The 27,727-nt window shown below is 46.6% G+C and overlaps 1 protein-coding gene across 2 annotated transcripts in view; it reads right to left on the minus strand.

Annotated features, from left to right (window-relative positions):
• Positions 1-27,205, minus strand: part of LOC121434153 (desmoplakin) — a 49,953-nt gene extending 22,748 nt beyond the window's left edge. Inside the window, exons 1-9 of one of the 2 annotated variants that reach the window (XM_041632995.1) lie at positions 26,748-27,205; positions 14,041-14,143; positions 11,246-11,394; positions 10,182-10,356; positions 5,894-6,022; positions 4,947-4,997; positions 3,656-3,817; positions 2,386-2,490; positions 1,449-1,544 (exon numbers count right to left, since the gene is read on the minus strand). In XM_041632995.1, the coding sequence (XP_041488929.1) occupies positions 1,449-1,544; positions 2,386-2,490; positions 3,656-3,817; positions 4,947-4,997; positions 5,894-6,022; positions 10,182-10,356; positions 11,246-11,394; positions 14,041-14,143; positions 26,748-26,944 (1,167 nt within the window). In that variant the 5' untranslated portion in view covers positions 26,945-27,205. The remainder of the gene's footprint in view (positions 1-1,448; positions 1,545-2,385; positions 2,491-3,655; positions 3,818-4,946; positions 4,998-5,893; positions 6,023-10,181; positions 10,357-11,245; positions 11,395-14,040; positions 14,144-26,747) is intronic. The other variant, XM_041632994.1, reaches the window with a different exon arrangement.
• Between the last annotated feature and the right edge of the window lie 522 nt (positions 27,206-27,727).

Below are 27,727 nucleotides of genomic sequence, written 5' to 3' on the forward strand. Positions count from 1 at the left end.
CTTACTGGCTAATTCTGATATCCCGATCAACCCATCTCTAATAATCGGTGAGCACCGGTCTTACCGGGAAGATTCTAGCCTAGTCCATCCTGGGTCGAGCTTCATGGCGTGTGTCTGCCTGGGAGCTGGGAGTATGGCGTCTCCCTCTGAGGCGTCTGCTCCCGAGAGAGCTGTGGAGTCTCTGAGCTCACTTCCTCTTCCTCCCAGCATTTTGTTCTGTTTACTCCTCCCACCTATCCTCTAACCAATAAAATGGGCCAGGGCAGTGCCTTTATTAGCCAATGACCTTCCTCCATCAGCACTCAATGGCAGGGTTCGGATCTTGAATGTCACCCAAAGGTGTTTGGGTTAAAGGCACGGTTCCCAGAGTGGCACTTCATGGGGTGAAATCTTGGGATCATTGGGGTCCCTCAGAGAGAAACATGGGACCCCAACCTCCTTTTCTTCCTCCGCCTACTCTGGCTGTTTTATTCTATCCTGCACTCCCCACTGTGATGCCTAAGCTCTTCACTGGCTAGTGGATCATGGGCCACAGACTGGACCTTCTAAAACTGTTGCCCAAATACACGTTTTCTCAGTTTAAGTTAATTATCCTGGGCATTTTGCTAACACTAGGGGAAAGTTAACCAACACAATCACTTAGTTCTGTTTCAAGAACCACAATCCCCACCCCAAGCCTCTGCTAAAGTGGTTGAAGAAAAAGATCAGAGCAGAAGCCTTCACAGGCTTGGTAGCAGGGCTGAGGGACAGTGTTACAGATCTGTGTTCCTCTAGGCCAAGGACAGTATGTAGGATTTACGCAAGACCTTCAAGAGTGCTCTCTTGCTTCAAAAACATACTCAGAAGATAAGGTAGTGATGGCATTGCACTGCATATGACCCCATTATTCCTACACATATCTGTGTAGCATATGTGCTTATTAATACCCTCATCCATACAATGCATGCTTGTGCCATATTATCTTAGACTAGGGAAAGTTCCCTGGAGATCGTGGGTCTGATCTCCCCATTTCATGCATGAGAAACAGAAGCCTGGAGCTGTGTGTGATGTGTACAAAGATTACACAAATACACGGTAGAAGGGCTGGAACCAGACTCCATCATTGTCATGAATACTTTGTCTCAAAGTCCCATGGCCCCTCTACAATATCAGCCAGGGCCAGCAAGGTGGCTCAGGGGGTAAAGATGCCTGTCACCAGGTCTCAGGAGCTGAGCCCTATCTCAAGGACCCACGCAGTGGAAGAAGAGGGCCAACTCAAGCAGGTGGTCCTCTGACCTCCACGTTCCCATTGTGGCATGCAGCCACCACACACGCACACACACACATGCACACGCACACAGACGCGCACACACACACAGAGACACACATAGACACACACACAGGCACACACAGAGACACACACACACACAAATGAATGTAGATTTTTTTTAAAAGTTATGCCTAACAACCTGAAAGTAGGCAGCATTTTCTTTGAGATGGACATCGATGCACTTGGTAATCTGCAGAATCCAGCTCCACTGCGTCTGAAGTGTGTCCATGTACGCCTGAAACAAGAGAGCGCCAAGGCATCAGCCATCCCACAGGCCCTACTCAGAGGCACAGAGGGCTGCCTCCTGCACAGACCCGTGAGCCAGATGCAACAGATACCTCTTTAGCCCACCCCAAGTCAAGCAAACTTTCACCAATGGCTGGAGACAGAGTATCCCTCTAGAGAGTCCTTGGTGCAATCCGTTCTTACAAACAGCTATGATCGAAGGGCTAACAGCCAAAATAGGTCTTGCCCAAATCGAGCAGTTACTGACCAATCAGAACAGACACTGGGGACAGCGCTGGAGTGGGATTCCCGCTGGCACACCAAGCCTGTTCTTAGACGGGCACTCGATCATGGGGAGGTGGGATGTATTCGGGTAGAAGGCTTTAGAGACTTAAGGTAGTAACTTTTACCAGCTCACATGGGCATTTCAGTTTAACAACTAATATGGCCATAGCAGCCCTACCACCTACATCAGCCTTGAGTCAAGTTCGCAGACAGCAGTCTCCAGCAAAAGCCAGCAAATACTGCCCAAGGGCTACATCTGGCCCACTGCTTTTAGGTATAAATAAAGCTTTATTGGAACATGGCCACAGTTATTCATTTACACACTGCCCATAGCTGCTTTTGTGATATAAGAACAGAGTTAAATAATTGTGACAGAGATCATCTGATAAAGTATAAAATATTTCAAGATTTTCCAGGAAAAAAAAAAAACCTAGCCTAGGGTGCTGATCCCAAAATATAAGATAATGTGGGCACAGCTTCATAATGGAGAAGCATCATTCACCCACAAAGATGTATTTTATGAAAAGGTTTTTCCCTAGTGGAAATGTAAATCTCATGAAGCCTACCTCAATTTTGTCTGAAGCTGGATGCTGATTGAGGACAAGCTGGTCACTTTCTTGTTTAAGTTTATTTAGTTCCTTTTCCTTGACTTCCAGTTGGCTCATGCGGATCTGTGAACGGAAAGACCAAACCCTTTACAGAGAGTCACAGTTAGGCTTCTGTTACACTGCACTATGCAGAGGCGGCGGTACATGCCGAAGTGTATTTTGGGAATGAGTGATGCTAAGGACTCACATTACCTTGTCCTCAAGAATGACAGCATTTAGGTTAGAAAGGGGCTGAGGTGAGACTTCTCACATGGCCTGACCAAGACCACTCAGGGAATTAACAACATGGCCACTAATACACATTGAGCAACCCTAACTCCAGGCGCTTGGGACCACGGTGTTTCAGATCTGGGATTTACTATTGTGGAATATTTACATATACACTGGAGATAGGACCCAAGTCTAAAGACAAAATTCATTCATGTTTCCTACCCACATAGCCTGAAGATAATTTTATACAATATTTGGGGGGCCCCTAGATTTTGATTGCCACCTCTCACCTGAAGTCAGGTGTGGAATATTCTACTTATGGTATCATGGTGGCACTCAAAAAACTTTTGTAGAGAGTCTTCTGGATTTCAGATTTTCAAATTACAGGTGCTCAACAGATTTTGATTCCTAACTCTGGGTTTTGATCCACTGTTCTACAGTGCCCCCCACTCTAGGGTTTCCGGATGGACTAACTTCCATGCTACCTATGAATCACGATCTTCAGGGATACTAAACAATAAACTTGTGGGTAGGGTTGCTTAGCCAGCAATGGCATGTCCCCATAGTCCTATCTATTTGATAGGATAAGGCAAGATGATTATTTGAGTTCCAAAATGCAGTGGCCTTACTGACTACCAGAGGGAACCCCTACCTTTACAAATAAGGGAGAAAGGCTGGAGGGATGCTCAGTAGTTAAGAGCACTGATTACTCTTCCAGAGGACCTGGGTTCAAGTCCCAGTACCCACATAGCAGTTTACAAGAGCCTGTAACTCCAGTTCCTGGGAATATGATGCCCTCTTCTGGCACTTGTGGGCACTGCATGCACATGGCACACAGATACATGTACAGGCAAACACATAAAACTAAATAAGTCTTCCATCACTGAACAATGTTCCCAAGGTTAAATTACAAGTGGCTGATCAATTTATTTAAAAGATCTCTCATCCTCACCCACCCCCCCACCCCCCCCCCCCATCCCCCGCCAGCAACAGGCTAAAGGCAAGGCGGGGCTCTTACAGAGAAGGCCTCCTGCTTCTGAGCGATGTTTGTATTCTTGTCGCTCCAGTCATACAGCAGCTCCTCCTCCTCGCAGTCATTGATCCACATGATCTCGCGAGAGGTGGCCTGGATGATGTTCTGCAGCTGGCGCAGGTGGTCCATCCTCTCGAAGGATGCTTTCTGCAGACAAGCGGGGAGCAGCGTTAGGATAACAGCGTTCTCACAGACTGTGCAGACAGACCTGTGTCGTTCCTTACCCAGACCATCTGTGGCCAGGTAAAATCTCTTAACCTGCTGCATTCCGCTGGGATAAGAGAAAGGCCCTGTCCAAATTTGTGATGCTTGCGAGCTTATGGCAATCTCAGACGCAGATATCCTAATTCCTCTCATCCTTTTCTCCCCTGGTGCTGGAGAGACTCCCAGTCTCCCTCATGCTCTACTTTTGAGCTACATCTCCAGCCTCTGAAGAGTCTTGATTCAGACAATAATTGAGGCCAGCCAGATGGCTCAGTGGATAAAGCATTTTCTGGACAAACCTGGTGACCTGAGTTCAATCCCCAGGTCCCACGCAAAGTACTGTCGACAAAGCTATCCTGTGACCCCATGTACATTATAGCATAGGAATATACATATACATAGACACATGCACACACACATACACTCACACACGCACATGTATGCACACCCCAATTCTAATAAACAAAAAAATTAAAAGATAATGATGTTTGGGTTTAATAATTTTATATAATTAAGGGAAACTAGACTCTTAGATAAATCGAGTGTTTTCTCTTAGGTATGTCGCTTTGACCACACAAATTTAAGGTGCCATCAGTTTTATGCCCATTCCGATGGTCCCAGTAGCCATGCTATTTTAAAAGCATTGTAACCAGCAAGGAAATATGGAAAGGGTGAAAATAAGATGACACAATTAGAAAGTGGAAACCGCTGCTTAGGAATGATGACAGGCTGGTAAAATCTGTGAGGAAAACCTATTGTGTCTCTGTTTATATTTGCTCAGAAAGGCTGCAATTCTTTATCACCTCACACCATCTAGCAAGAGTCATTTGTGTGAAATTTAACCAGAAAACAGAACAGTGCTAGGCACTGCCCTCAGAAACAACCAAAACAAAGCCTTTGAAAGGTCACTTCTAAAAGAAAATCAGCAACAACAGAATGATCATCTGTGAACACCAGAGCCAGTGTGTGTCCAGGCTCTTTGGTGACCACTAAGCCACGTGTGTGGTCCACCAGGGATGCTTGCCACTAGAGGAACTGAACTGAGTTGACAATAAAGGCTGGATGGGCTTACCAACAGGTTTTCATATTCCTCCTCCAACTGGTAGATTGCAGACTTCTCGCGCTGGGAAAAAAGAAAATGCGGGTAATTATTTCATCCCCCTCATGGAGTTCTATAGAAAGTAGAGCCCCTCTATGCCTCTTTGTAAGATGCTGGCCTCGGCTCCCTCAGCGAAAAGATGCAATTGCTCTATGAAGTCTTTTGCCCACAGTGACCTTTCCCTGGATGGTTTGAGGGCCCCTTTTCCAGACATTCATGCCTTCTCCACAAAGCAGATACTTCATCAATTAAAGACTTGCTGAGGAAAATAGATTTTTGGATCCTCCGGTCCTTAGAGACTTGAAGGAGAAAGCTGGGCAGATACTCAAGTGGGCAGGAGTAAGGTGTAAATTATAACAGAGGCAGGGCAAAGTGAAAATGAAAACTCTGGTTTAAGTTTCACTGCTAGTGGTTTCAGGAAAGGGGTGGTGGGGGCAGGACGCGGGGACACAACTGAGCGCCAAGATCCGACTACCGTCTACTGCTGTCACCCTCCACCCACCCCAAGTCTGATTTTTATCCAGCACAGGAGAGGTATGAGACACAGTTTCCTTCGGACAAATGTGACTTTAGTCTCACCCAGAAGGGAACTCGCGGAGTTACCAGCAATATAAGCTACATGCTAATTTCATTTTCTTCTGATAGGTGATGCCTTGCTTTCTACAGTAAAGGTCTACCTACCACCTCCCCAGAGGCTTATTCATAAGCCGTAAACTTGTGATATCCTGTACAAACTCAGCATTTGGTTCAACTCCTTCTCTGGGTCCCATAAATCTATTTCCACTTGCCTTTTACACAATGGAGTGTTTTTTTGTTTTAATTTCTAGTCTCTTGGACAGAAAACAATAGCCGTGTGTTTCAGACAGATTTGCCTAAGTGATACACCCTGCTAGAGAGTCCAGGATGAACGCGAGAAGTACCAGGTCGGCTTTGATTTTGTCCAGCTGCCAGCGGTAGTCTCCGATGGCGTTGTGGATGCTCCTGTGGCTGTTGATGTGCTCTTCTACTGCGCCCAAGTCCACACCCCAGGCCATCAGGTCCATCTCTGCCTGCAGAGAGAGGGGCAGGGCACACCCTTTATTGTCCCGCCTCTGCCAAAGACTCATTTCTCTATAGAGTTGGGGATCAAGATAGCATACACAGCTCTGCTTCATTCAGATAAAACTCAAAACATACAACCACCCGGGAAGCTAAGGTAGGAGGATTGCTCGAGCATAGGTGTTCAAAACTGGCCTAAGTACACAGCAAGGCCCTCTCTCAAAAAGGAAGGGAGGGAGGGAGGGAGAGAGAGAGAGGGAGGAAAGAAGGAAGGAAGGAAGGAAGGAAGGAAGGAAGGAAAAACTATATGAAGTATGTCTGAAGCCAAAACATTTGTTGATATTTCAAGATTGTCAAATAGCCAATGAGAATCACCAAATACATGCTCAGTTAATTTGGCTCCAGGCCAAGATGAACTGAGGAAGAAATTCAATAACAGGTTCCTTGTGACCTAGATCATTCTTCTGAAGGAAGAATCTACACATGAGAATGCAGGGGTTGGGTGGAGCTGGCAAAATGGCTCAGCAGCTAAAAGGAATTGCTACTGGATTCTGATTCTCAGAACCCACAGCAGAAAGAGAAAACTGATGTCCGAAAATTTTCCTCTGACCCCTATATCCATGTCCTGCCCTCACAAACAATGGCAATGATGACATTGTAAAAAAAAAAAGATAAAAAGGAGGATGTAAATTTGTATGACTAGATACTGGTATGAATATGATACTTTGTAAGCACTAAAAGACATTTCTTTATTCAATCATTTTAAAAGTGTGTCAGAAATCATTAATGACACAGTCAGGCACTGCCTCTCAAACTAAACCACTAACCTAAAGAAGTTTTCATTGTTTTTTTTCTTTTTTCTTTTAAGTGGCCATGAGGCTACACATCCAGCCCTAAGTAATGCTGATGAATGTTATATAGTTAACTGCTGGCTCAGATATACAGCACTTTAAAAACCCCTTTCAAACTGTAAAAACTCTATGGTCCACTTCAAAGGAAAGTTCCTATGCAAACTCAAGACTCTTTTTTCGGATTAACAATATGAGGATTATGGGTTTACATTTGCTTTTTAAATGTGAAACCCAACAAGATTCATCATTTAAGTCTGAAATTTAAGAATGTTTCACGGTAAGAATCAAATATCTGGCAAGTTTCATTCCGGTCCAGTCCAGCGTCTCTTCCTCCTTTTGCAGGAGCACATGTAAATGTCTAAATCACCTGTGTCATCTCTCGGGCATGCCAATGGCAAACATCCCAAGCTGGGAAGGCAGCAAGAACAGAATGCAATTGTCCTAAGCCACACCCGTGTTCTTAGTGCCCTTGGCAAGGCTTCAGAGAGAAGCCCTTCCAGAGTCCGAGAACTGAAACTGAGCAAGAACTTTGCCCTGGTCTCCTGCAACTGCCAGTGCCTCAAAGCAGAAAAGGCAGGTGTTCCCCTGGGAAGGTAGAGATGACCTGGGGCCAGCTCACACAGCTCATTACCTGCCAGGTGTATAGTATCTGGCCGGCCCATCGGCAGAAGCCCAGATCAGGGAAACAAAGCAGAAACCCGGCAGGGAGATGTGTCTGCCTCCTGAACACAGGGCTAGGGAAAGGGCTCCTCTTATCAGCTGAGGCCAGGCAGCTGGGTCTCTGGGGAGCCATAAAGAATGCAGACTATGTGTGGGGGGAGGTGGGCTGGGAAGGGAAAGGCCACACAGAATCCCAGCAAGCCTACAGCAGGAATCAAACAGCTCTTAGTTCCCCAGAACCCTGAGCTACCTGACAATATTAAAAACATGGTTCACAGAGGGGTGTTAGACACTGATGGAACAATATGTTTGTGTGCAAACGTCACTTCCTGAAGTTTAAAGAGGTAGAGATTTTTCTACCAAATATTTTGTTTTAATTTGTGTGTGTGTGTGTCTGTGTGTCTGTGTGTGTGTGTGGCTCTTGTTTGCCCATTTGTTGGTGTTGGAAACAGAGTTTCCCTGTGTAGCCCAGGCCGAGATTATAGGCACACCCAGCTCTGGAAAGAATTCTTACAGTACTACGCCCACAGGTATACCGAAAATGACTAACTCTGAGCTGTCACTTAATATAACTGTCACGCTGTCTCAGAAGACATCAGGGATATGACGTCTCATAATTACTTTGGTTCAAAGTTTGTCCTGCCACTCATCAAGGATCCTTGAGGGTACAGGCCAAGCCCCATGAATTCAAGTCTTCCTCAGGACTAAGTGCCACTCTCCCCCAACTCCTGAGCAAGATTTTATTATAGCTCTCGCAAGGCAATTATTTGGCATTTGACGTGTATCTTGTTGCCGTCGATAATATTCATCTTCATAACTATGGACCATAATTTTTGAGCCCTCAGTTTCTACCATGGTGCCAATATAGATAAACCCTCAAGAAATGTGTGTTCAGAGACGGAAGTCAGGGCCTGGGCAGCTCAGAGCCATGCTGAGTTCCATAGCTAGTTCAAGGCACTCTGGGCTCTATGAGACCCTGTCTCAAATAAATAAATAAATAAATAAATAGGGTTTCAAAGACTTGCAGGGAATCTGAAGACATGCAAACAAGTTTATAGTTAGGTTTCTGAGATAATCGCTGTTTCTCCACCTTCCAGAAGAGTTTATGGTCTTCATAATAAAAACAGGTTTGGGGATAGGCGTGGTAGAACACACTAGAATCCCAGTATCTTGGAAGATGAGACAGGAGGGTCACAAGTTCAAGGCTCACCAAAGCTACAAAGCAAGACCCTGTCTCAAAAACAAAAACAAATAAGGCCTGGAGAGATGTCTCATGGGTTAAGAGCCCTGACTGTTCTTTTAGAGGACCTGGGTTTGATTCCCAGCCCCCACATGGTGGCCCACAACCCTCTGTAAGCCCAGTTCTAGGGGATTCAGTGCCCTCTTCTGGCCTCTGTGGGCACTGCATGCATGTGGTACACAGAGATATATGCAGACAAAACACTGTACACATAAAAAAAAATGAAAAGAAGTCGGGCAGTGGTGGTGCATGCCTCTAATCCCAGCACTCAGGAGGCAGAGGCAGGCAGAGCTCTGAGTTTGAAGCCAACCTGGTCTACAGAGTGAGTTAGCAAGTTCCAGGACAGGCTCCAAAAGCTACATGGAGAAACCCTGTCTTGAAAAACCAAAACAAACAAACAACAACAACAAAAAAGCAAACGGAAAAAAATAAAAAAATAACTGAATGAGTGACTGAATGAATGATTAGTGGCAAAAGAAATCGCCACACAAGAATACACCAAAAACCTTTTAAAGGCTGGGTCCATGTCAGTGGCACTTGCCTGTGGCTCTAGATATTCTGAAGGTTGACCTGGGAGAATGGCTTGAGTCTGCGTGTTCAAGACTAGCCTGGGCAACACGATTTAACAAAGACTCAAAGAAAGGGTAGGGGGGATGTTTAAATAGCTAAGAAATTTTAGAACCACTTAGAAATTGGTCCAACAATTAATCAAGTGCTTATAGCATAGCATAACAATCTCCCCCACAATGTATCATTCTAACACATCCACGTCTCAAAGAAGGATGGCTCCGTAGAAGGTTTTCATTATAAAATTCCCATCTACATGATTATGGCATGTTTCCCCGGCCACCTGTTCATTATCGGGCTTAATTACTACATAAAACAACAAAACAGTAATTAGCATTGAAAAATACTTTGTAGAAATTCCAGTTGCAGGGAAAGGATCAGCGCATCCTTCTGGTGCCATGACTTGACTTCACACCCACACGAGTGACGTGAGCCTTGCACAGCCAGACAGCTGAACTTCAAAAAAATCACCAAAGGTGTGGGGGACCATGAAGGAGCCCACACCAGAACACCCAGTGTCACGGTGTCCAGCTCTTCCTACATGATAATACTTTATAACTTATTTTTTAATTTTAACGTTTCTCACTCTTGTGTTACTATTTCAAATTAGCCATCAAAGAATTCTTTTTTCCTTCTTTTCTTCCTTCCTTCTTTCTTTCCTTTCCTTTCCCTTTCTTTCTTTCTTTCTTTCTTTCCAGTCTATGCATGATACAGATGAGGCCAGTTGTAAGTCAGACAGAACGACCCTGTGACTTGGCAGGCTGCAGCCACTGGAGGTCTGCCTGCAGTTGAACTACCTGGGTTCAGGGGTCTGAGAACCAGCACACATGGGTTTGCCTGGCCGCCACTTACCCTCTGCTGCCTCATCCAGCCCAGACACTCGCCCGTGAGGCGCTTGGTGAACTCATCCCACCCAGAGCCACTCTGGCAGGTGTAGCCTCCGCCTCCCTTGGAGCTGGCCCTTCGGACGCGAGGGACGCTGATGGCCTTGTAAAGGGCTCGCATTTGCTCCTGAAGCTGAAGCAGCCTGAAAGGGAAGGCAAACAATGTTGTCGTCACAGGAAAACAGCCTACGAAATCCCTTTCCTGTGTTTCCTTTGGGTCAATCTACAGCCAACCGGGGTGAATTGGAGGATTTTTTTCCTTTACCCCATGACTCCCAACTTGATCACTTGATGGAAGTATCAATGCTAGAAAACCACTCGCAACCCAAAATGTCATGAGAAGGGTCACTGCTTGTGCCTAGCTTTGATTTCTTGTTGAGCTCCATCCAGGAATTCATCTTTCCCTGGGCCTCAACAGCATGGGAGCAAATTCGTACTACACATCTCTGCTGTGGAGTGGTCTCTTCCAACTCCAAGAGTCTCAGTTGACTAAACAAAGCTTGGTAGTAGCCTCTGGAGAGGTCAGCTGCTGCACCAGAGGCCTCTGCTGCCATCTAAATGGACGGAAGGCTCATGACCCATTCGGCCTCTCAGACCGTCATAGAATCTTTACAGCACTGGGGACTGAGCCCAAGGCAAGTACTCTACCACATCCTTTGTCCTTCTTTAAAAAGCAAAACCCATTTAGTTAATTAATTAATTTTGAGCTAAGGTCTCACTAAATTGTCCAGGCGAGCCTTGAACTTTTGATCCTCTCTGCCTTGGCCTCCTGAGTACCCAGAATCTCAGGGCTCTGCTACCATTCCAGGAGAAGGTAGAGTTTTTGAATGGTTATTTTCTTTCAGGTCTATATAATTCTCGTAGCATCTCTTGGGTCCACAAAAGATGAAGATTGCAGTTTTATATTCGAAAGGGATAACACTGCAAAGCTCCAAGCCAGGGAGATGTTCTTGGGGCATGTGAGGGCTTCCTCTGGAAAAAGCCTGAGGTCACCTGCTGGAGGTCCCCCCAACCATGCTCTGCAGACCACACCTTTTCTGATAAGCGTCACAGGGCTGGCCCATCTGCCGCATCTCCCGGATCAAGTTATCTGTGATTTCCATCTGATCGTTGGCCTGTGCGAAGCACTCGTCCAGCTCCCGACTCCGGGCCAGCTGTATTCCGTCTCCATACTTCAGTTCCTAGCAGAAGGGATTTGCATGAAAATGTATAAGCTTATTAGGGAAAGTTTCGCGTGAGTCAACGAGAGTAACCCATCTACTGTAACGGAACAGACGGCATAAACCCAGTATAAACTGCTTATTTCTATCTGAGCTGAGCATGGTGGAGCACGCTCCTAATCCCACACCTTTGGAAACTGAGGCAAGAGGATCAGGAGTTTGAGGCTGGCCTGTACTATAGAGAGAGAGTCTGTCTTAAAAACAAACAGGGCCAATGAGATGGCTCAGTGGGCAAAGGTGCCTGCCACCAAGCCTGGCAATCTGAGTTTGATGCCAGGTACCCTCATGGTGGAAGGAGAGAGCCAACTCCCGGAAATTGTCCTTTGACCTCCACACTCATTCCCTGACACTCACTCACTCACATACACAAGCATGTGTGTGCACACAGACACACACAAATGTATTAAAAAATGGTTCAAAATATTATATACATATATATGTATGTATATAATATTTGTATGTATGTGTGTGTGTGTGTTTATATGTGGGGTCAGTTCTTTCCTTCCAGACTTATACAGGCTCCAGGAATCAAGCCATAGCCACCAGGCCTGCCCGGCAAGGGCCTTTACCCACTGAGCCAACTTGCCAGCCCTTCAGGAGGGCTCTAAAGGTAAATCCGCAGACTGTTCATCTTCCCACTTCTTCAAGATGCTGAATTTCCATCTTCCGTCTTACACCAGCCCCTGTCTACTGTGCTTTGACTGAGCTAAGATGGCTGGACCATTTACTAGGTAGCTTCTGAACACCGCTGAGCCTTCCCTGTATGACAGAGGAACAAAGCTTTTCAGCTCTTTAAGAAAAAAAAAAAAATGACGAACTACAGCTGTGTCAGATGCCACCAGTGGAGGGGGCTGGGTGACAGGCGTGTGAGCATCACACCAAACTGTTAAGCAGAAAGCCTCCCCCGCGGCTCAATGCCTTTCAGCAGTTTGTTCTCCATCTTCCTCTTGCTGCTCTCCTCCAGCAGCAGCCAAACGAATCTTACTTCTATACACGAAATGTTAGCCAATGTGATACTACTTCCCAAGCACTTGTTTGTAGTATTAGAATGCATGTTAATAGAAGTAAACTGGGAGGCCGGGCTGTGGTGGTGCACGCCTTTAATCCCAGCACTTGGGAGGCAGAGGCAGGCCTGAGTTCGAGGCCAGCCTGGTCTACAAGAGCTAGTTCCAGGACAGGCTCCAAAGCTACAGAGAAACCCTGTTTTGAAAAACCAAAAAAGAAAAACAAAAAGAAAGAAAGAAAGAAAGAAAGAAAAAGAAAAGAGATAAACTGGGAACCCTATGGCATTACACTGTGGGTAAACATACCCACGGTCACCACAAACTAACACACAGGGCTTCATGTATGCTCCAAATTGAGTACTGATACCCCTATCTGCTTTGGATGAAGGTGTCAGTCAGTCAGTAGGTAAGTGACTGGGCTGACCCCCAAATCCGTTTACCATGAATTGATAACTTGTATTTTTCTCCTCTCCTTCCCTCCCGCTCTCCTTCGCTATACCGTCAATCCCTCTGGTTCATTGGGAGAGTTTCACTGTGCAGCTCAGGCCGGCCTCAAACTTAGAATCCCCCTGCCTCTGCTTCCTATGTGCTGGCTGTGATCACCAGCATGGGGCAGCACACACGAATGGACATAGTCTTTGAGTCGGGCGCTATGAGAATCTACACAGTATCTAAATTAAAAAATTAGAACATTAAGATAATCTTCAAAAGGGAAAAAACATAAATTTTCTGGATTAAAATGCTTGCAGTGTGACAGGTTCTGGATGTAATCCAAGTGTTAATGTCAACCCGGGGGAGACTAAATCTCAAGTCCTGTGCTGAAAACACGTATCACTCATGAGGAAGACAGAAAAGGTGACTACCAGCCATCATTCTCGAGCTAGTTTTTAGAAAATCCAGAACTGCTATGAGCGCTACAGTGTTTTAAAAAGACTTAGGGCCGGACAGATGGCTCGGTGGTTAAGAGAACAGACGCCTCTTCCAGAGGATCCAGGTTCGATTCCCAGCACCCACAGGGCTGCTCCCAACCACTGATAACTCCGGTTCCAGAGGGCCTGAGTATCCTTCTGGCCCCGGCAGGCTCCAGGCCTGTGGAGCACAGACATACATGCAGACAAAACACCCAGACACAGAAGATAAAAGTCAAAATAAATCTTTTAAGAAGTGAGAACTTCAAGGGGTGACTAATCGTTACATGTGATTAGTGGATGAATAGGTTATCTTCGGGGTGGATCTGTTACAAAAGCTAAGTTGGCTAGAAGTGGTGTGTGCTCTTTGTCTGTTGCCATGTGATGCCTTCTGCCACCTGGGGACTCTGCCAGGAAGGAGGTCATCGCCAGATGCTGCCCTGAGCTTGGGCCAGAACCAGGAGCCAAACCAAACCTCTTTTCTTTTATAGTTTGCCCAGTCTGTGGCGTCGTTGCTAGCAACAGAAAAGAGATTAAGATAACATCCCTGTCTCGTCTGGTCTGAAAGGACCATCGCAGGACACTAATAATGTGAGAGACCCAGCAACAGGGATGTGCAGGCTGTGGCGAGGGCGTGAGCTCCTCAGAAACCAGCGTGGGTCACCGGACTCTGAGGAGTGAGAAGAGAGAGTTACCGGCTGGGCGATCAGCTCCGCCCGCATCAGACAGTCCGCGCAGTTCTGCAGCAGCTCCTGGATAGTGTTCTGGTTCTGGTGCCGGGACATGGTGCCAGTTTGACTGTGGAGATAAAAAAAAACAGACAGGAGATGATTTTAATCAATTTAAAAACATATCAAACTTTCATAAAAGTTGCACAAACTGGCCCAGATGTGGTCCTGTGATCCTCACTCCACAACTGCTCACACGTCAATGTTTCCCCCCCCATGAATATGTGCGTGTGGTTACAACACCCTTTCCTGACCCATCTGACAATGGCAGTGCCCTCTCACACCACATTCCAATATATATTTCCTAATAATGAAGACAATTAGTGATATAACCATGGCACAATTGTCCAAGTCAGGGAAATTAAAATGGATATCATACTATTTTTTAACCTACAGAACTTTGTGTTTTGTTTCGTTAGTTTGTTTGTTTTTGAGACAAGGTCTCGCTGTGTATCCTGGCTGGCGTGAAACTCACTACATAGCTCAGGCTGGCCTTGAACTCATAGAGCTCTGTGTCTTTGCCTCCCAGGAGCTGGGACTAGAGCTGTGAGCCACCAAAATTTCATAAATTAACTCAAAAATGTCCTTTGTAACGATTTCTCCTCAGGTCAAAGATCTAACCCAGAACAAACTTTCTGACGAGCAAAAACACATGAGCAGCAATTGCAGCCAGTGACCTCATCAGTCTGTCACTCCTACTCCCTCCCAACAGTCAAGTCCCCGGCACATGTCCTTCTATGGCAAGAAGTCAGCAGGTCAAGCACAGAGAACAGAGTGTCACTAGCAAATCCAGTCATAGGAAAGCAGGAGACAGGAGCAAAGTTAACTCTACAAAAGTATTTTCCACATTCGCACCAAGAAGCAGGAAGAATGAAGGGATCGTGGTATGGGGGGAAAGATGGCAGATTTAAGCATATTTTGTCGCTTTCAAGATAGCCCATGAGTAGAAGTTTCTTCCCACAATGAGGCTCATTCTACGTCAATTCGATGACATGAGTCCAGCTGCAGGCCTGCCTACTGCAGCTTGGCTTAAGAGAGATTTAAAGCACATCAAACTGTATGTAGTGTGTGTGAATGGATGGATGAAGATGCTGCAAGATGCTGAACTCCGGGGGTAGACAGCTAGTGGCCAAGGTCTTTCACCCCTCTTGCAGAGGACCTGGATTCAGTTCCCAGTGCCCACACTGGGCAGCTCATACGGGAAGTTCTGTAACTCCAACTCCTGTGCTCAGACACCCTCTTCTGGCCCCCAGGAACACCTGAATATCCATGCATATACTCATACACATACTTTAAACAAATTTCAATTGCTTATCGGGTTTCAGAGGCACCTGGTCCTTCAGCTACCTCCGATTTGTACCAGTTTCTACCTGTTCAGTAACTTTCTACCAAACTGCGATCTGTGTGTGTGTCCCTCTTTTATAAGGTTTATCTGGTTTTTAATTATGTGCCTTAGTGTGTGCAGAGCTGTGTGTGCATCTGTGCACTTGAATGCAGGAGGACATTTGATTCCCTGAAACTGGTGTTACGGGCGGTTGTGAGCTACCCAACATCGGTACTAGGAACCGAACTTAGGTTCTCTTCAAGACCGGTTGATGCTCTCAACAGCTGATTCATCTCTCCAGCCCACCCTGTAGACTTTAAAGAAAGAATGCCACTGTTAAAAGAAATGGGGCGTTGAGCTAGGGGTTCAGTTGAATGGCACAGCCCTTGCCTGGCATGTGCCCTGGGTTACAAGCTTAGCACTGGAAAAAAAAAAAAACTCAAGAAAACAATAGCTATCACATACCCAGATGGGGAGGCCCACATGAATGTGGGAACCTCTCCCTCAGTGCCTGACTACACATTACCACACCACAGGAAAGCATTTTCTTTCTTTTTTTTTTCTGCCACCTATTTGGGGTTCCTCCCTGCAAGCAAGGCTCCCCAACAAGCCAGCACTAGCTGGATGTGGGTGAGGATCCCAGCTTTCCCTGGGAACCACTCCCAAATGACGACACTGGCTCCTTGAGGCAGGCCCAGGCAGCGCACGGCCTGAGCGTCCACCTGTCAAAACCTGGGCAGCCTCCCCCACTCCCGCACCGTGAGTACAACCAGTCTCTCTTCCGCTCAGCATTACAGAGGAAATCTGGCACAATTCCCACACGGCTGGGTCGGAGACACGATTACATCTGTTGTCCTGACTTGTACAGAATTCCAGCTGCCTTAGAACACTTTCCCAATGTACCTGCCAGAAAGCAGGAGGAAATGTAAGGAACAAAGGGAAAAAGAGAGACACACAGGGACTTCATTAAGGATTCTAGGACAAAGAAGAAATCACAGAGGACATTTGGGAGGCTGGGGTAAGAAGATGGCTTGGGTTCAGGAGTTCAAAACCAAACTGGGCAACAGTGAGATTTCACATAAAATAAAAAATGGAGGGAGGGAAAGGATTAGATTAAGTCCTGTATAATTACAATTGTTTTCTTTATTTTTCTTCCTTTTTTCTCCCTCCTTTTACTCTTTTGGTTATTTGAGACAGGGTCTCACCCCATGGCCTAGGCAGGCCTGAAACTCACTATGTAGCCCAGGCTGGCCTCATTCTCATAGCAATCCTCCTGCCTCAGCTTACTGAGGGCTGGGATTCACAGCCAACTTGTTTTCTCCACTAAAAGGTGAGTACCTTCCTTCTGGAACATTTGGGAAAGTTCTGTTCAACAAGGTGGCTCAGGCGGCGATGTCCACAGAGAATGCCAGTTCTAGGCACATGAATGAAAGAGTTGTCTCTCCATACAATAAAAGTCAGACTTTCTTAACCGACTTAACAAGGTATGCCACAGTAAAAATGGCAATAACCTGAGCCATAAGACAGATAATTAAGGGCACCTGGGTACGGCATGCATTAGAACTTTGTACCAGCTTGGCAACTTTCCTGTAAATCAAAATCTACTTTGGAATAAAAATGTATTAACTAGGGCTTTTGGCTGGTAGAGGATGTGCATAACTCGAGCATGGCCATGGGTTCAATCCCCAGCACCGCGCGCGTGCACATGCGCACACACACACACACACACACACACACACCAAATATAGACAGACGCAGGAAGTCCAAACTCAATTATGAATAAACAATAAACGTATCCAGAGTGCCATACACATTTTATGTCAGTTTACAAGGTGAAATTCTTTGGATAACAAAACATAAATTCTGGAGCTTCTGAAACCTCACTATTAGGCAGGACACGACACTCACATGTGAGTTGACACCAGGGAGTTGGGACAGTCACACTGGGTGAGAGCAGCCAGGTAGCTCAGCTTGGTTATGCCCTCGTAGTGTGGAAGACAGTTGTATGACTGGAGACCTGTTGGATCCTACCTAAGACAAGACGTCTGACCCTCTCACCCTGCCCACACATATGTGAACAGTCCTTACAAAGGGGGGTTTCCGTGTGCTGTTAATAATTCTAAACAGCTCTAAACCTTTTCCTAAAGGACTTGCATGTGTTCACCAAATGTCCTGGCTACACTAACCTGTGTTTTGCCTTGCATCTTAGTAAATGAAGAGGGATACACAGAAATCAGGTTTCTTTAAAACTGAAACAAAACAAAAAAGGGAAAGACTAAATTGTTTGAATAGTCAAAGTAAGAACTCTTGCCATTGTTGGGTTTTTGTTTTTTGTTTTTTGTTTTTGTTTTTTTTTTTTGCCTAATTTACTATATCCAAGTAACCGAGCACCAAGACTCTCAGCAAGATGTCCAAAACCTTGGCGAGCACTAAAATCCATGTGTTGTTGAAGTGGCTTCTCACTCTATAGCACAGGCTAGTCCAGAAGCCACGATATAATCAGGCTGACTTCAAACTCATGGTACTCCTACCTTGGCCTCCTGAGTGCCGCAGTTACAGCCACCGAGCCAGGTGTGAAGCCTGTTTCACTGTAGCCTTAAAAATCTATTTTCACAGTACCGAAAGCTGTCGTTTCTCCTGTTCATACATGTATATGAATTAGGTGATGCCTAATCTATAAACAAGGTGCAATAAGATAATAGTGATAACAAAACAGAGCTGTCATACCTAAATATAACAGCGCATCGTAGTAACGGGCATTTCAAGCTTTAGAATGTTTATTTCTAGAGTCATCCAGTTTTTTGCTTGTTTTACTTTTTGTATGTTGGTTTTGAGACAGGACCTTCATGTGTAACCAAGGCTGGCCTCCTACTGTCACGGCACTCCTCCTCCTTCGGTCTTTTTTGAGTGTTGAGAGTACAGGAGTGAGCCACTCCCCTCACCCCACTTATTTATTTATTTTTTGAGACAAGATCTCATGTTCCCACGTTGACCTCAAACTAGCTCTGTGGCTAAGGGTCAACTTGAATTTCTAACCCTGCTTCTATCTCCCCAGTGCTGGGATTCCAAGCATGAGCTACCTACCACTCCTGCCTAATGTCCATTTGGTGGTTTTGGACAGTGGTTGACCAATAGGCAACAGAAAGGACAGAAAACGAAGCCATGGGTAGCAGAGAAGACTCTATTATCTCATCCTTAAAGGAAGCCTCCTTAACCAGTGTTGGAAGCAGCTTCAGGAAACACACTATTTTTTATTTTTTTCTTTACTTTTTTTTTTTTGGTATTAGGATTCGAACCCTTGTCTTGAAGCAAGGCAAATGTTCAACTGCTAGCTTATACCACCAGTTGCTTGAGCTTACTCTTACCCAGTGTACCTTGGCAGCCCTCTCTCTCCATCTCTGAATGCTAGGCTCAAAAGGCTACACAGCCACACCCAGCTTATATGGAGGCCAGGGGAGTACCCAGGGCTCTGTGCATGCTAGGCAAGCCCTCTGCCAACCAAGCTTCATTCCCAGCCCAAAGTGACGAGCTTATAAACCACATTCAGAATTGAACTATGTTCCACTTTAAAAATGTGTTTTGTTTTATAGACACAGAAGGTAAAAGATATGGGCGGGGGAGAGCTCAAGTGGATTAAATGATAAGACTATTGACGTCCAGGCTAAAATTGATAGATATTCTCGGGTAGTGAAAGGGTCATCCTTAGAAGATGAACTCTTCCGACATTGTTTTATCTTCAAACTCAGAAAGACAGATGACTCAGCCCGCACAGAACCTGCCTGTGCAAACATTTTTAAAAATTCATTCTAAAACTTGTTTAAACAAGAATGGCACTAAGCTTTTGTAAAAGGATCTCTTCATCAGGTTAAAAGGAAAATGCGCTCTGGAGTTCAGTCCAAAAACAGACTACACAATTGTGTATGTGAACAGCATCCAGCTATGTTTTATCTCAGCGTGTTCAAATAACATTCACTTTTTTTAAAAAAAGGAAAAAAGACTCCAAAATTAGCTATCTTAAAGCATTTGTTGAACATCTGCTCCTAGAATATAATAGGGAAAAAATTGGTGACAGACACAAAACATTTCAAGGCAAAGTTGTGTTGCTTTACAAAATAATTTCATAATAATCTTTATTGCTCACTGGCCGTCCAGTCCACCTTACTAGATTTCTTCTGTGTGTACATAACCTCTTCCAAATGTTACGGCTTTCCTTCCTCTCTCCCTCCCTTTCTCTTTTGTGCCATTTAGGGTCTTTTAGGTATGCCAGAAATGAAGTTGTATATCTCTCTGTATTCAGATTCATCGAATAATGCCCTCCCCCAAACCTCGATAAATGTCTGTGGGAAATTGCAACTTTACCTTCAGGCCTAATCAATTCTCTTTATAATTTTCAAAGTAGTCTTTCATGTATCCAACATTGTTAGCTTCTTCCAAGAATCTTAAGTAAAGCAAAGCAGAAAGTGTAATTTTAGCCTATTAATGCTTAACTCACTTAACACCCTCGCCATCAGCTGGATTGTTGGATGGCCATTCCTCAGGAGTGACAGACCCAATGACACCTCTTCCCTGGGGCTTACCCACACTCCCCTGCCTACATTTCTGCACACACAGGTGTGGCTACCCCACACTTTCATCATCTTCCCCTCCTACAAGCACCTAACAACACAAGGCTTTGCACACTGCGGGCTCTTAATGCCTGCTTGTAGGGCTCAGTAGAGCGGAAGAAAAACAAAGGCGAATAAGTGACTATCTGATGACATTAAACTGATGGCTGGGCGGTGGTGGCACACGCCTTTAATCCCAGCACTCGGGAGGCAGAGGCAGGCGGATCTCTGTGAGTTCGAGACCAGCCTGGTCTACAAGAGCTAGTTCCAGGACAGGCTCCAAAACCACAGAGAAACCCTGTCTCGGAAAACCAAAAAAAAAAAAAAAAAAAAAAAAAAAACTGGTGGCCCTGACTGAAAAGCTCAACCGGGGAGCGTTCCCAGTCGCTGTTCCCATGCAACAAATGAGGGGTAAAGGACTCTTTCCGTACAGGTTTAGATGAACAAGTCTCCTCTGACCTTAAATTTTGTCCCAGTATAAGAACGGTGGCTGAGTGGTGGTAGCGGAGTGGCTCACACATTTAATCCCATCCTTCGGGAAGCAGATACAGTCCTGGTCTACAAAGCTAATTCCAGGACAGCAACGGTTACATGAAGAAACCCTGTCTCAAAAACAAACAAACAAACCTGTGGGGGCAGTCGTCCAATAAAATGCCCATCTTCTTTTAGGGTGGTTCTCCACCATTTACTATGTGTTAGGGACAAACTGGTCATACCTGCCACAACCTTCTCAGAGACCCGAGAGTTGGGACCAGGGGAGCTCATTCCCAGTTCCACCACTCCCAGCTGTATAGTCTATGACTTTATAACGAAGCCAGCATGCTACTCCAGCTGCTTGCCTGACTGCCTGCATCTCCAGCAGGTGGAGGGCTGTAGAAGTGGACTCCAGGGGCTCTGCCTGTGGTGGCTGCTCCTGCTGTTAAGAAGTGGTCCTGAAATTTCCTTTTTGTGCTACTGTCTCTGCCCCAAGCTATTATTTTAAGGACAACGTGCAGAAAAAAAGTAGACAAGGAACAACAGGAAAACAAGGAAAGGATGGTGGATTCATACATTGAACTTCTGCAGCATCCTTTGTGAAGACATACAATTTTATGCTGCAGTAGAGTCGTTAAAATAGTGTATTTAAGGAGGGAAAGAGGGAACAGATTGGGTATTAAGTGTGCAGCATCCAGGAGTCCTGTAAAACTCAAAAGCAGCTTTCAGGTGATGAAATGAGAGTGGTGTGTTCTAGCAGTACAAAAGGATTCTTGAAGGAGTAAGAAAATTCGTTTGTTTTTATTGCTCAGTGGAAACGACACCAAAATATTTGGTTCTTACAAATTCAACGCCAAAATAGAGATTTCTGGTTTGAAATATTTTCCTACGTGAAAACATTTGTTTTATTGAACCTCAAAAAATTATCTATATATTGTCCTGTCATCCCTGAAGATGTCAGCTCCTTCTTCCCCAGAAGGCAGATAAAACCGGAGGTGAGATGTTTATGTGTCAAAAATCTTATTTCCATGCACAACCTTCAACTGTTTGCTGTTACTTCTCACTAAGGGGTCCTATTTTGATGAAATGTAGCCTTCTCGTTGTCCGTGGAGGCAAAGCAAATGAGCCCCTCCACCCTGTGGTGAGGTGTAAATTGAGGGGCTGAACTAGCAGGTCCTAGGATGTTGTTTCTGGTGATGGCTCATTGTCTTAGTGTCTTGGTCTTGGGATCTCTGGGGCTGTGGCTTCACACCCAGCACTACCTCTGATCATTTTCAGTTTCTAAGAGTCAGGGTCACTGGGACCCAGGAAGATGGAGGAGGAGGAGGAGGAGGAGGAGGAGGAGGAGGAGGAGGAGGAGGAGGAGGAGGAGGAGGAGAGTTGAGCAGGGAGCAGAGCTGCCAACCACTCATCCAGGCAGAGCACTTCCAAAATCTTCTAGAAGTTCCTCATCTGGAAAGACTGGTTACCCGAGCTAAGGTGGATTCTCAGAGTCACACCCAGCTTCTCTTTGCTCCACCTGAAGAAGTCAGCGCTGAGACATCAGAACATCAGCAGATCTTCTCTTCCCAAGACATTACAATATCCTGAACTACAATCACACCATGCCCATGTTTAGAAGGAAAAAAAAAACTACTGTTGAAAGCTATTTTGTCCCATTAAATAACAATCACACAGCATCATAATACAGAATCAACAATTAGTCTATGTAATACAGAATCATGTTGGGTGGGGTTTTCCTAAACACACGAAGCTCCTCATACAGGCATTAACAAACAACGCATTAGAAAATAAGTATCTCACCAAATGCAGAGTGAGGATGCAACAGAATTAAAATGGAGTCAAAAGCTGTACTGGCTAGAAAAAGGTTGAGGTAGAAAAGATGAATTTAACGACAGAGGTCTGATCTTTGCTCAGCTGGCCTGATGATCTGGATAATAAATTAAACCACTCGTGAGCTGCAAGACCTTGGGCAAAGGGTTTTCCCCACTTTGGCCTCAGTTCCCCATCTGCAAACTGGGATGTTGGTGGTGAGGTTTGTGATTACATGAGGTGTGCATACTATCTGGCTTATAGCGGTGTCTAGCAGGTGACGGGAGCTATTATTAACCATGGATCTAATGTTTGATAAAATATACAATTTACCCAGGCTTTAATAACAATGCCAATGTTATCTGCCATATATTGAATTTACCTGAAACTTATTTTGCCATCATGCAAAAAAAAAAAATTAGAATATGCATCCTCTGAGTTACCTAGGTTCTGAGCTCTGTCCTCAGGCTCTCCTAATATCTCACACCAGGTGAACCAGGTAAAGCATGACTCCACCTGGGCAGTGTCTACTTTCTCATATGGCTCGCTGAACTGCCCACACCCAGACTTCCTTTCGTCCTCCTGCAGTGGAGCAATGGCGCTCTCACCCAGACTTCTGACAGATTCACCCAGGGCACTACTCTCCTCAGAGCAGCCACAGAAAGAGCCCTCCTGAAGCACACGGACCACCACACCTCCCCGGGCTAAAGAATGGGGCGGGGGGCGGGGGGGGGGGGGGGGGGGGGGGGGGGGGGGGTCTGGCGGCAATGAAAACCTGGCATGGATTCCATCTCTAGCCAAATTCCTCCACCAGGCTTTCCCAAAATCCTTCCTCCTTTCTCCTTTCCACTTTTCAGTGAATGTTCAACAAGGAGCCCACTCCACACACCTCTTGAACTTTGCCCTTGCTCTCTACACCCGTCTGTACCTGCTGAATTACTACTACACTAAGTAAACACTGCTTTTTTATAAAGTCTCACCAAGGCCCCCATGACAGATGTTATTTCTACCTGTGAAAGCTTTGAAGCTATTTTCATACCACCAGCTTGTGTGTGCTCTTGTGTGTGCATGTGTATGTATGTATGTGTTTGTGCGTGCATGTGTGTGTATGTGTTTGTGCGTGCATATGTTTGTGCGTGCATGCCTGTGTATGTGCATGCGTGCGAACGCACATGTGTGTGTGTATGTCCATGTGTTTGTGCGTGCATGCGTGTGTATGTGCTGCAAAAGATGCAAGCCAAGTCATTGAGATTGCTGGGCAAACACTACAGCACCAGGCTATACCCTCAAGTCTACCCTTTCGTATCTTTGTAGTTGTATGGGCTCGAGCACACACCCCTCTCATGTTTGCTCACCTTAACTCCATAAACTTCACACATGCATGAAATGCTCAGAAAATACTTCCTAAGTCAATGAAAGACTGGAACTTTACATATATTAACTAGTAACAACAGATCTGGACAACAATAAGCCTTGATATTACAACCACATATTTCTGAAGCCGAATGCCTACTGCCTTTAATCCATCCACAAAAATCTACACTTGGATTGGTGGAAGAGCTGAGGGTGAGATCTGGTTACTTTGGTGACAAATACATTTTAGTGATCAATATTTCATTTTAGCTACAAGAATAAGATCCCAGAAATTTTGCCTTCATTCAAAGGAGCACTAATATGATGTCTTACAGAAAGAAATCCAAAATTTATTTTCAAAATTCAGACCTTTTATATTACCAAGTGTATAAACCCTACTAAGAGGAACACAAGGAGAAGATGAAGTAGATATAGGTCCATCTAACCTAAAGTAAACCCGGGACAGACGGATGCTGGGGAAAGGAGAGGGAGGGTGTTGCAACGTAAATGTGATCTAACCCTGTTGTGAAAATGAGCAAGAGTTAATAATGAAACCGAGACAGAGACACTCTGAGGCGACTTCAGTGGCAAAAAGAAGATCCGAGTTCTCTACAGTGACTGGTTTACATAGGGAAGAGCCACACACAACTTCAAAAGTCACTGATTGAATTCAACCCGTCGACACAAGTAAGTTTAAACTCAACTAGCAGCTTCTAAACGGAGTTCTGTACAGAGAGGAAGAAACAAATACTTATTAAATTCGTCATTGTTCACTTAGGTCTCCTACTCTCTCGGGCAGACAGGGCCTCCTTACTTCTGCAAAGTCTAGGCAATGAACGATGAGCTCCCTCCACGCAAAACTAAACCGCGACCGGAAAAACAGGTCCGGGTGCACGGTCGGACGCCCCACTCGGCCTCCATTAATTGAAAATGTAGAAGTCAGCACTTATGAGCCATTTTCTGTCCAGCAGCCCGAGGACAGGTCCAACGGGCTTGGGGGAGGGGGCGCTATCACCTGGGTCTCGAGGGAAGAATGGCAGTCTCTGATTCAAGGTCCACCCCGACACAGCATGACCAACAGCAATCCTTAGGGGGATAAACTCCTTTCTCAAAGTGAGGTCATTTTCCACTTCGGTCTGTTTTCCCTTCCAGAAGCTATAACGTTCGACAGGCTTTTCTTTGTGGGGGGGCAAGAACGCAGAAATACCGTACAACGAAAAACATTCCTCCACCAAATTAAATGTTTTAAGGAAGAATCCTAATGAAACATGTATCTTTACACAGCTCACATATCAATGGATAAATTAAAAATATTACTTCTTTATAAAACTTTAAGAAGCCGAGGAAGTAAAATATCCAATTGCTAGGCACTGATGGTTGTCAGTTTAAGAGGGATAGGGTATAGATCAGGAGGACACTAGCCTACTGTGTGCAAGGCCAAGACAGCAAAAATAACAAAAGATAAGAAAGCTAGGCTAGTAGAAGCAGACTAAATAGTAAGATTAATAATAATAAAAACTTGGTTCATAAAGTGCTGAGAACTACTAAAGAATTCCTACGTATTATGACCCAGACTAGAATTGTGTAACCCACACATTATTTTAAAAAAAAAAAAAAAAGGAGGACGCGGGGGCTCCGTAATTCCAGGAAGGCTAAAACAGAAAGTAAATTTGAGATTTCGATGGCCGGCCAAATTTTAAAATAAACTTTTAAAAACCAAGTTTTAAAACCTGGTGTTACCGGACACAATCGTTCGTGGAAATCCCCGGGCACATTTTGTTCAGAAAGCAAAGATCTCTAAAAATGAGGAAAGGTACCCTGACGCTCGAGAAATAAATAAATAATGTTAAGGAGAAAACAGGTTGCTACTGGGAGGACTGTCCGGTCTCTAAAACTGCTTGCAAAACAAAACTCCAGCGGAGCCGTCAGGTTTCTCCTCCTCCGCCTGCGGCCAGAGCGCTGCGGAAGTCTCAACGCGGTGGGAGAGCCGCCTCTTTCCCAGAGGCGCGAGCAGGGTAGGGCTGGGAAGGGGCGGGTCGCAAAAGTCCCACGGCTCACGTGGGCTCGCAGAGATCTGCTCTGGGGACTGTGTGAAAGGATGCTCATTACCTTCTCCCACCCACCCGTGACTCCCTGGCTGTATTTCCCCGACGGGCCCGTGAGGAGGACCCAGCCCTTTGTGCTGTGGGTTCCTCTGCGGTTCCTTGGCCTGGGCGCCACGGTGCTTTCTCCAGGGTCACCCTCTCATCCAGAACTTGAGCCCACTCTACACAGATCAAAGAGATGACTAATACTTCTTACAAAGTCGCTCAGGAGACTTCTCCGCTAGGTTTTTTTGTTTGTTTGTCTTTTTAAAGTGGGAGCGGAGCCTCGCGTGCGATCTGGGTTGCAGAGTGCCTGGAGTGGGAAAGAGGCACCCCGCACCCAGAGGCCAAGCCTGCAGAGGAGCCCCGTTAGCGTGACAGGGGAGTCTCAGGCCTGGCGAAGGACGCAACTTCCATGTAAATGCCCTCGGGTAGCCAAGTAACCTAAGCACCACCGCTGCCATAGCCCTGGAGCGACCATAAGTTATGAGCCCCGAGTCCCTCCGAGGCCCCCCGGACGGCAAAGGGGACCCTGCCCCTCGACAGTTGTACTTTACTTTGTAAGCTGCGTTTTGTAGCCGCTGCCCAGCATTGCCTCACCTCCCACCTATCGGCTGGAACAAAGGCGATCGCAGCCTGGCCCACCGAGCAGGGGAACAGCCGGGGTGGGGTGAGGGTGACACAACGGAAGAACCTGTGTCCCTGCCGTCTACAGCTCCCCTTCACAGCGGAGACGGAAAGGGGGCGCCCCTAGGGCCACGCTCTAGGACAGAAGCCAGGTGAGGTCCGTGGGACCCGGCCCAGGCTCACCGTGAGGCTGTTGCCCGGGTCCCTGGGCACACCCACGCTCCCTGGTCTCAGTGGAGAGCGCTGGGCGTCTGGACACCCGGTCCTGCGCTTCCGTGACCTGGGGCAGAGCACTTTCCTTGCCTAGACCTGGGTTTCCTGGTCGGCCCCGAAGGCGGGGCCCTTCCCTGGCCCAAGATCCAGGACTGAGTTAGGCGGCGGCAGGCGGGTACCCACCAGTAGCCGTCGGAGTTCTGGTCGTTGACGGTGCAGCGCCGGGAGTAGTACATCCTGCTGGTGCCACCGCCCCCGCCACCGCCACCGCCGCCAACGCCGCCGCAAGTCATCTCATAGCGCAGGTCAGGGCCGGACTCCGCGCGGGTCATGCGGCCCAGCGTGTTGATCCGCGGGTGGGAGCCGCCGTTGCAGCTCATGTCGCCGGTCACTAGGAGAGCAGCTCAGCACCGCGGCATACGCGAGGCGCTGCCTCGGACCACACGAGGGGTTCCCGGAGAGGAGCGCGGGGCGCGGGAGGCTGGCGAGGGCGCTCAGCGCTCCAGCAGGGCGGAGACGGGGACGGCGACTGGCTGGACGCGGGAGCCGGACCGGAGCTGTGGCTCGGAGGGCGGCGAGGGCTCAGAGGAGCTGGGTCGTGGCTGGGTGTTGGTGTTGGTCGAGGCGGCGCGAGTCTCCTCCCCGCTGGCACCAGGCGCCCAGGCCACACCTGGCCGGTTTCTTCCCAGGGCCGGGTGCGGCCGCCTCGCCTCCCCCGCCCCCCGCGTGTCACCGACGCCTGGGGCCGCCCTCCCCAACCTGCGGCTCCGCCCTGCGCCACCTAAGCCTGAGCAGCCGAGAGGCGGGGGCCTGGCGACCCGACCTCCTCTGGTCACCTGGACTGCAGGAGACTTGCTCCAGCACTAGGTGTCCAGCTCGGCCACGGTGGCCCACCTTTTGGGGACCCCCCTACATACCAGGGACGGAAATAAAGTGGACTGGAAGGGACACTCGATAGGACGACTCTAGCGAAACATTAACTTTTTGCTTATCCCAAGGAAGCCTCGCCAGCTTCTATTTAAATTGCCCCAGGAGTTCGATTTTTACAGAGAAACTATTTTTACAGAGAATCCCGAAAAACTTGTGGTGAGGATAAAGACATTTCTTCCACTGTTTTCCATTGAATTACAGAACAGTAAAAGTTAGTTTCTTATTTTCCCTTT

Source organism: Microtus oregoni, unplaced genomic scaffold, assembly GCF_018167655.1.
Source record: "Microtus oregoni isolate MIOR12 unplaced genomic scaffold, Mior012 000042F_ref0000377, whole genome shotgun sequence".
Classification (NCBI taxonomy): domain Eukaryota; kingdom Metazoa; phylum Chordata; class Mammalia; order Rodentia; family Cricetidae; genus Microtus; species Microtus oregoni.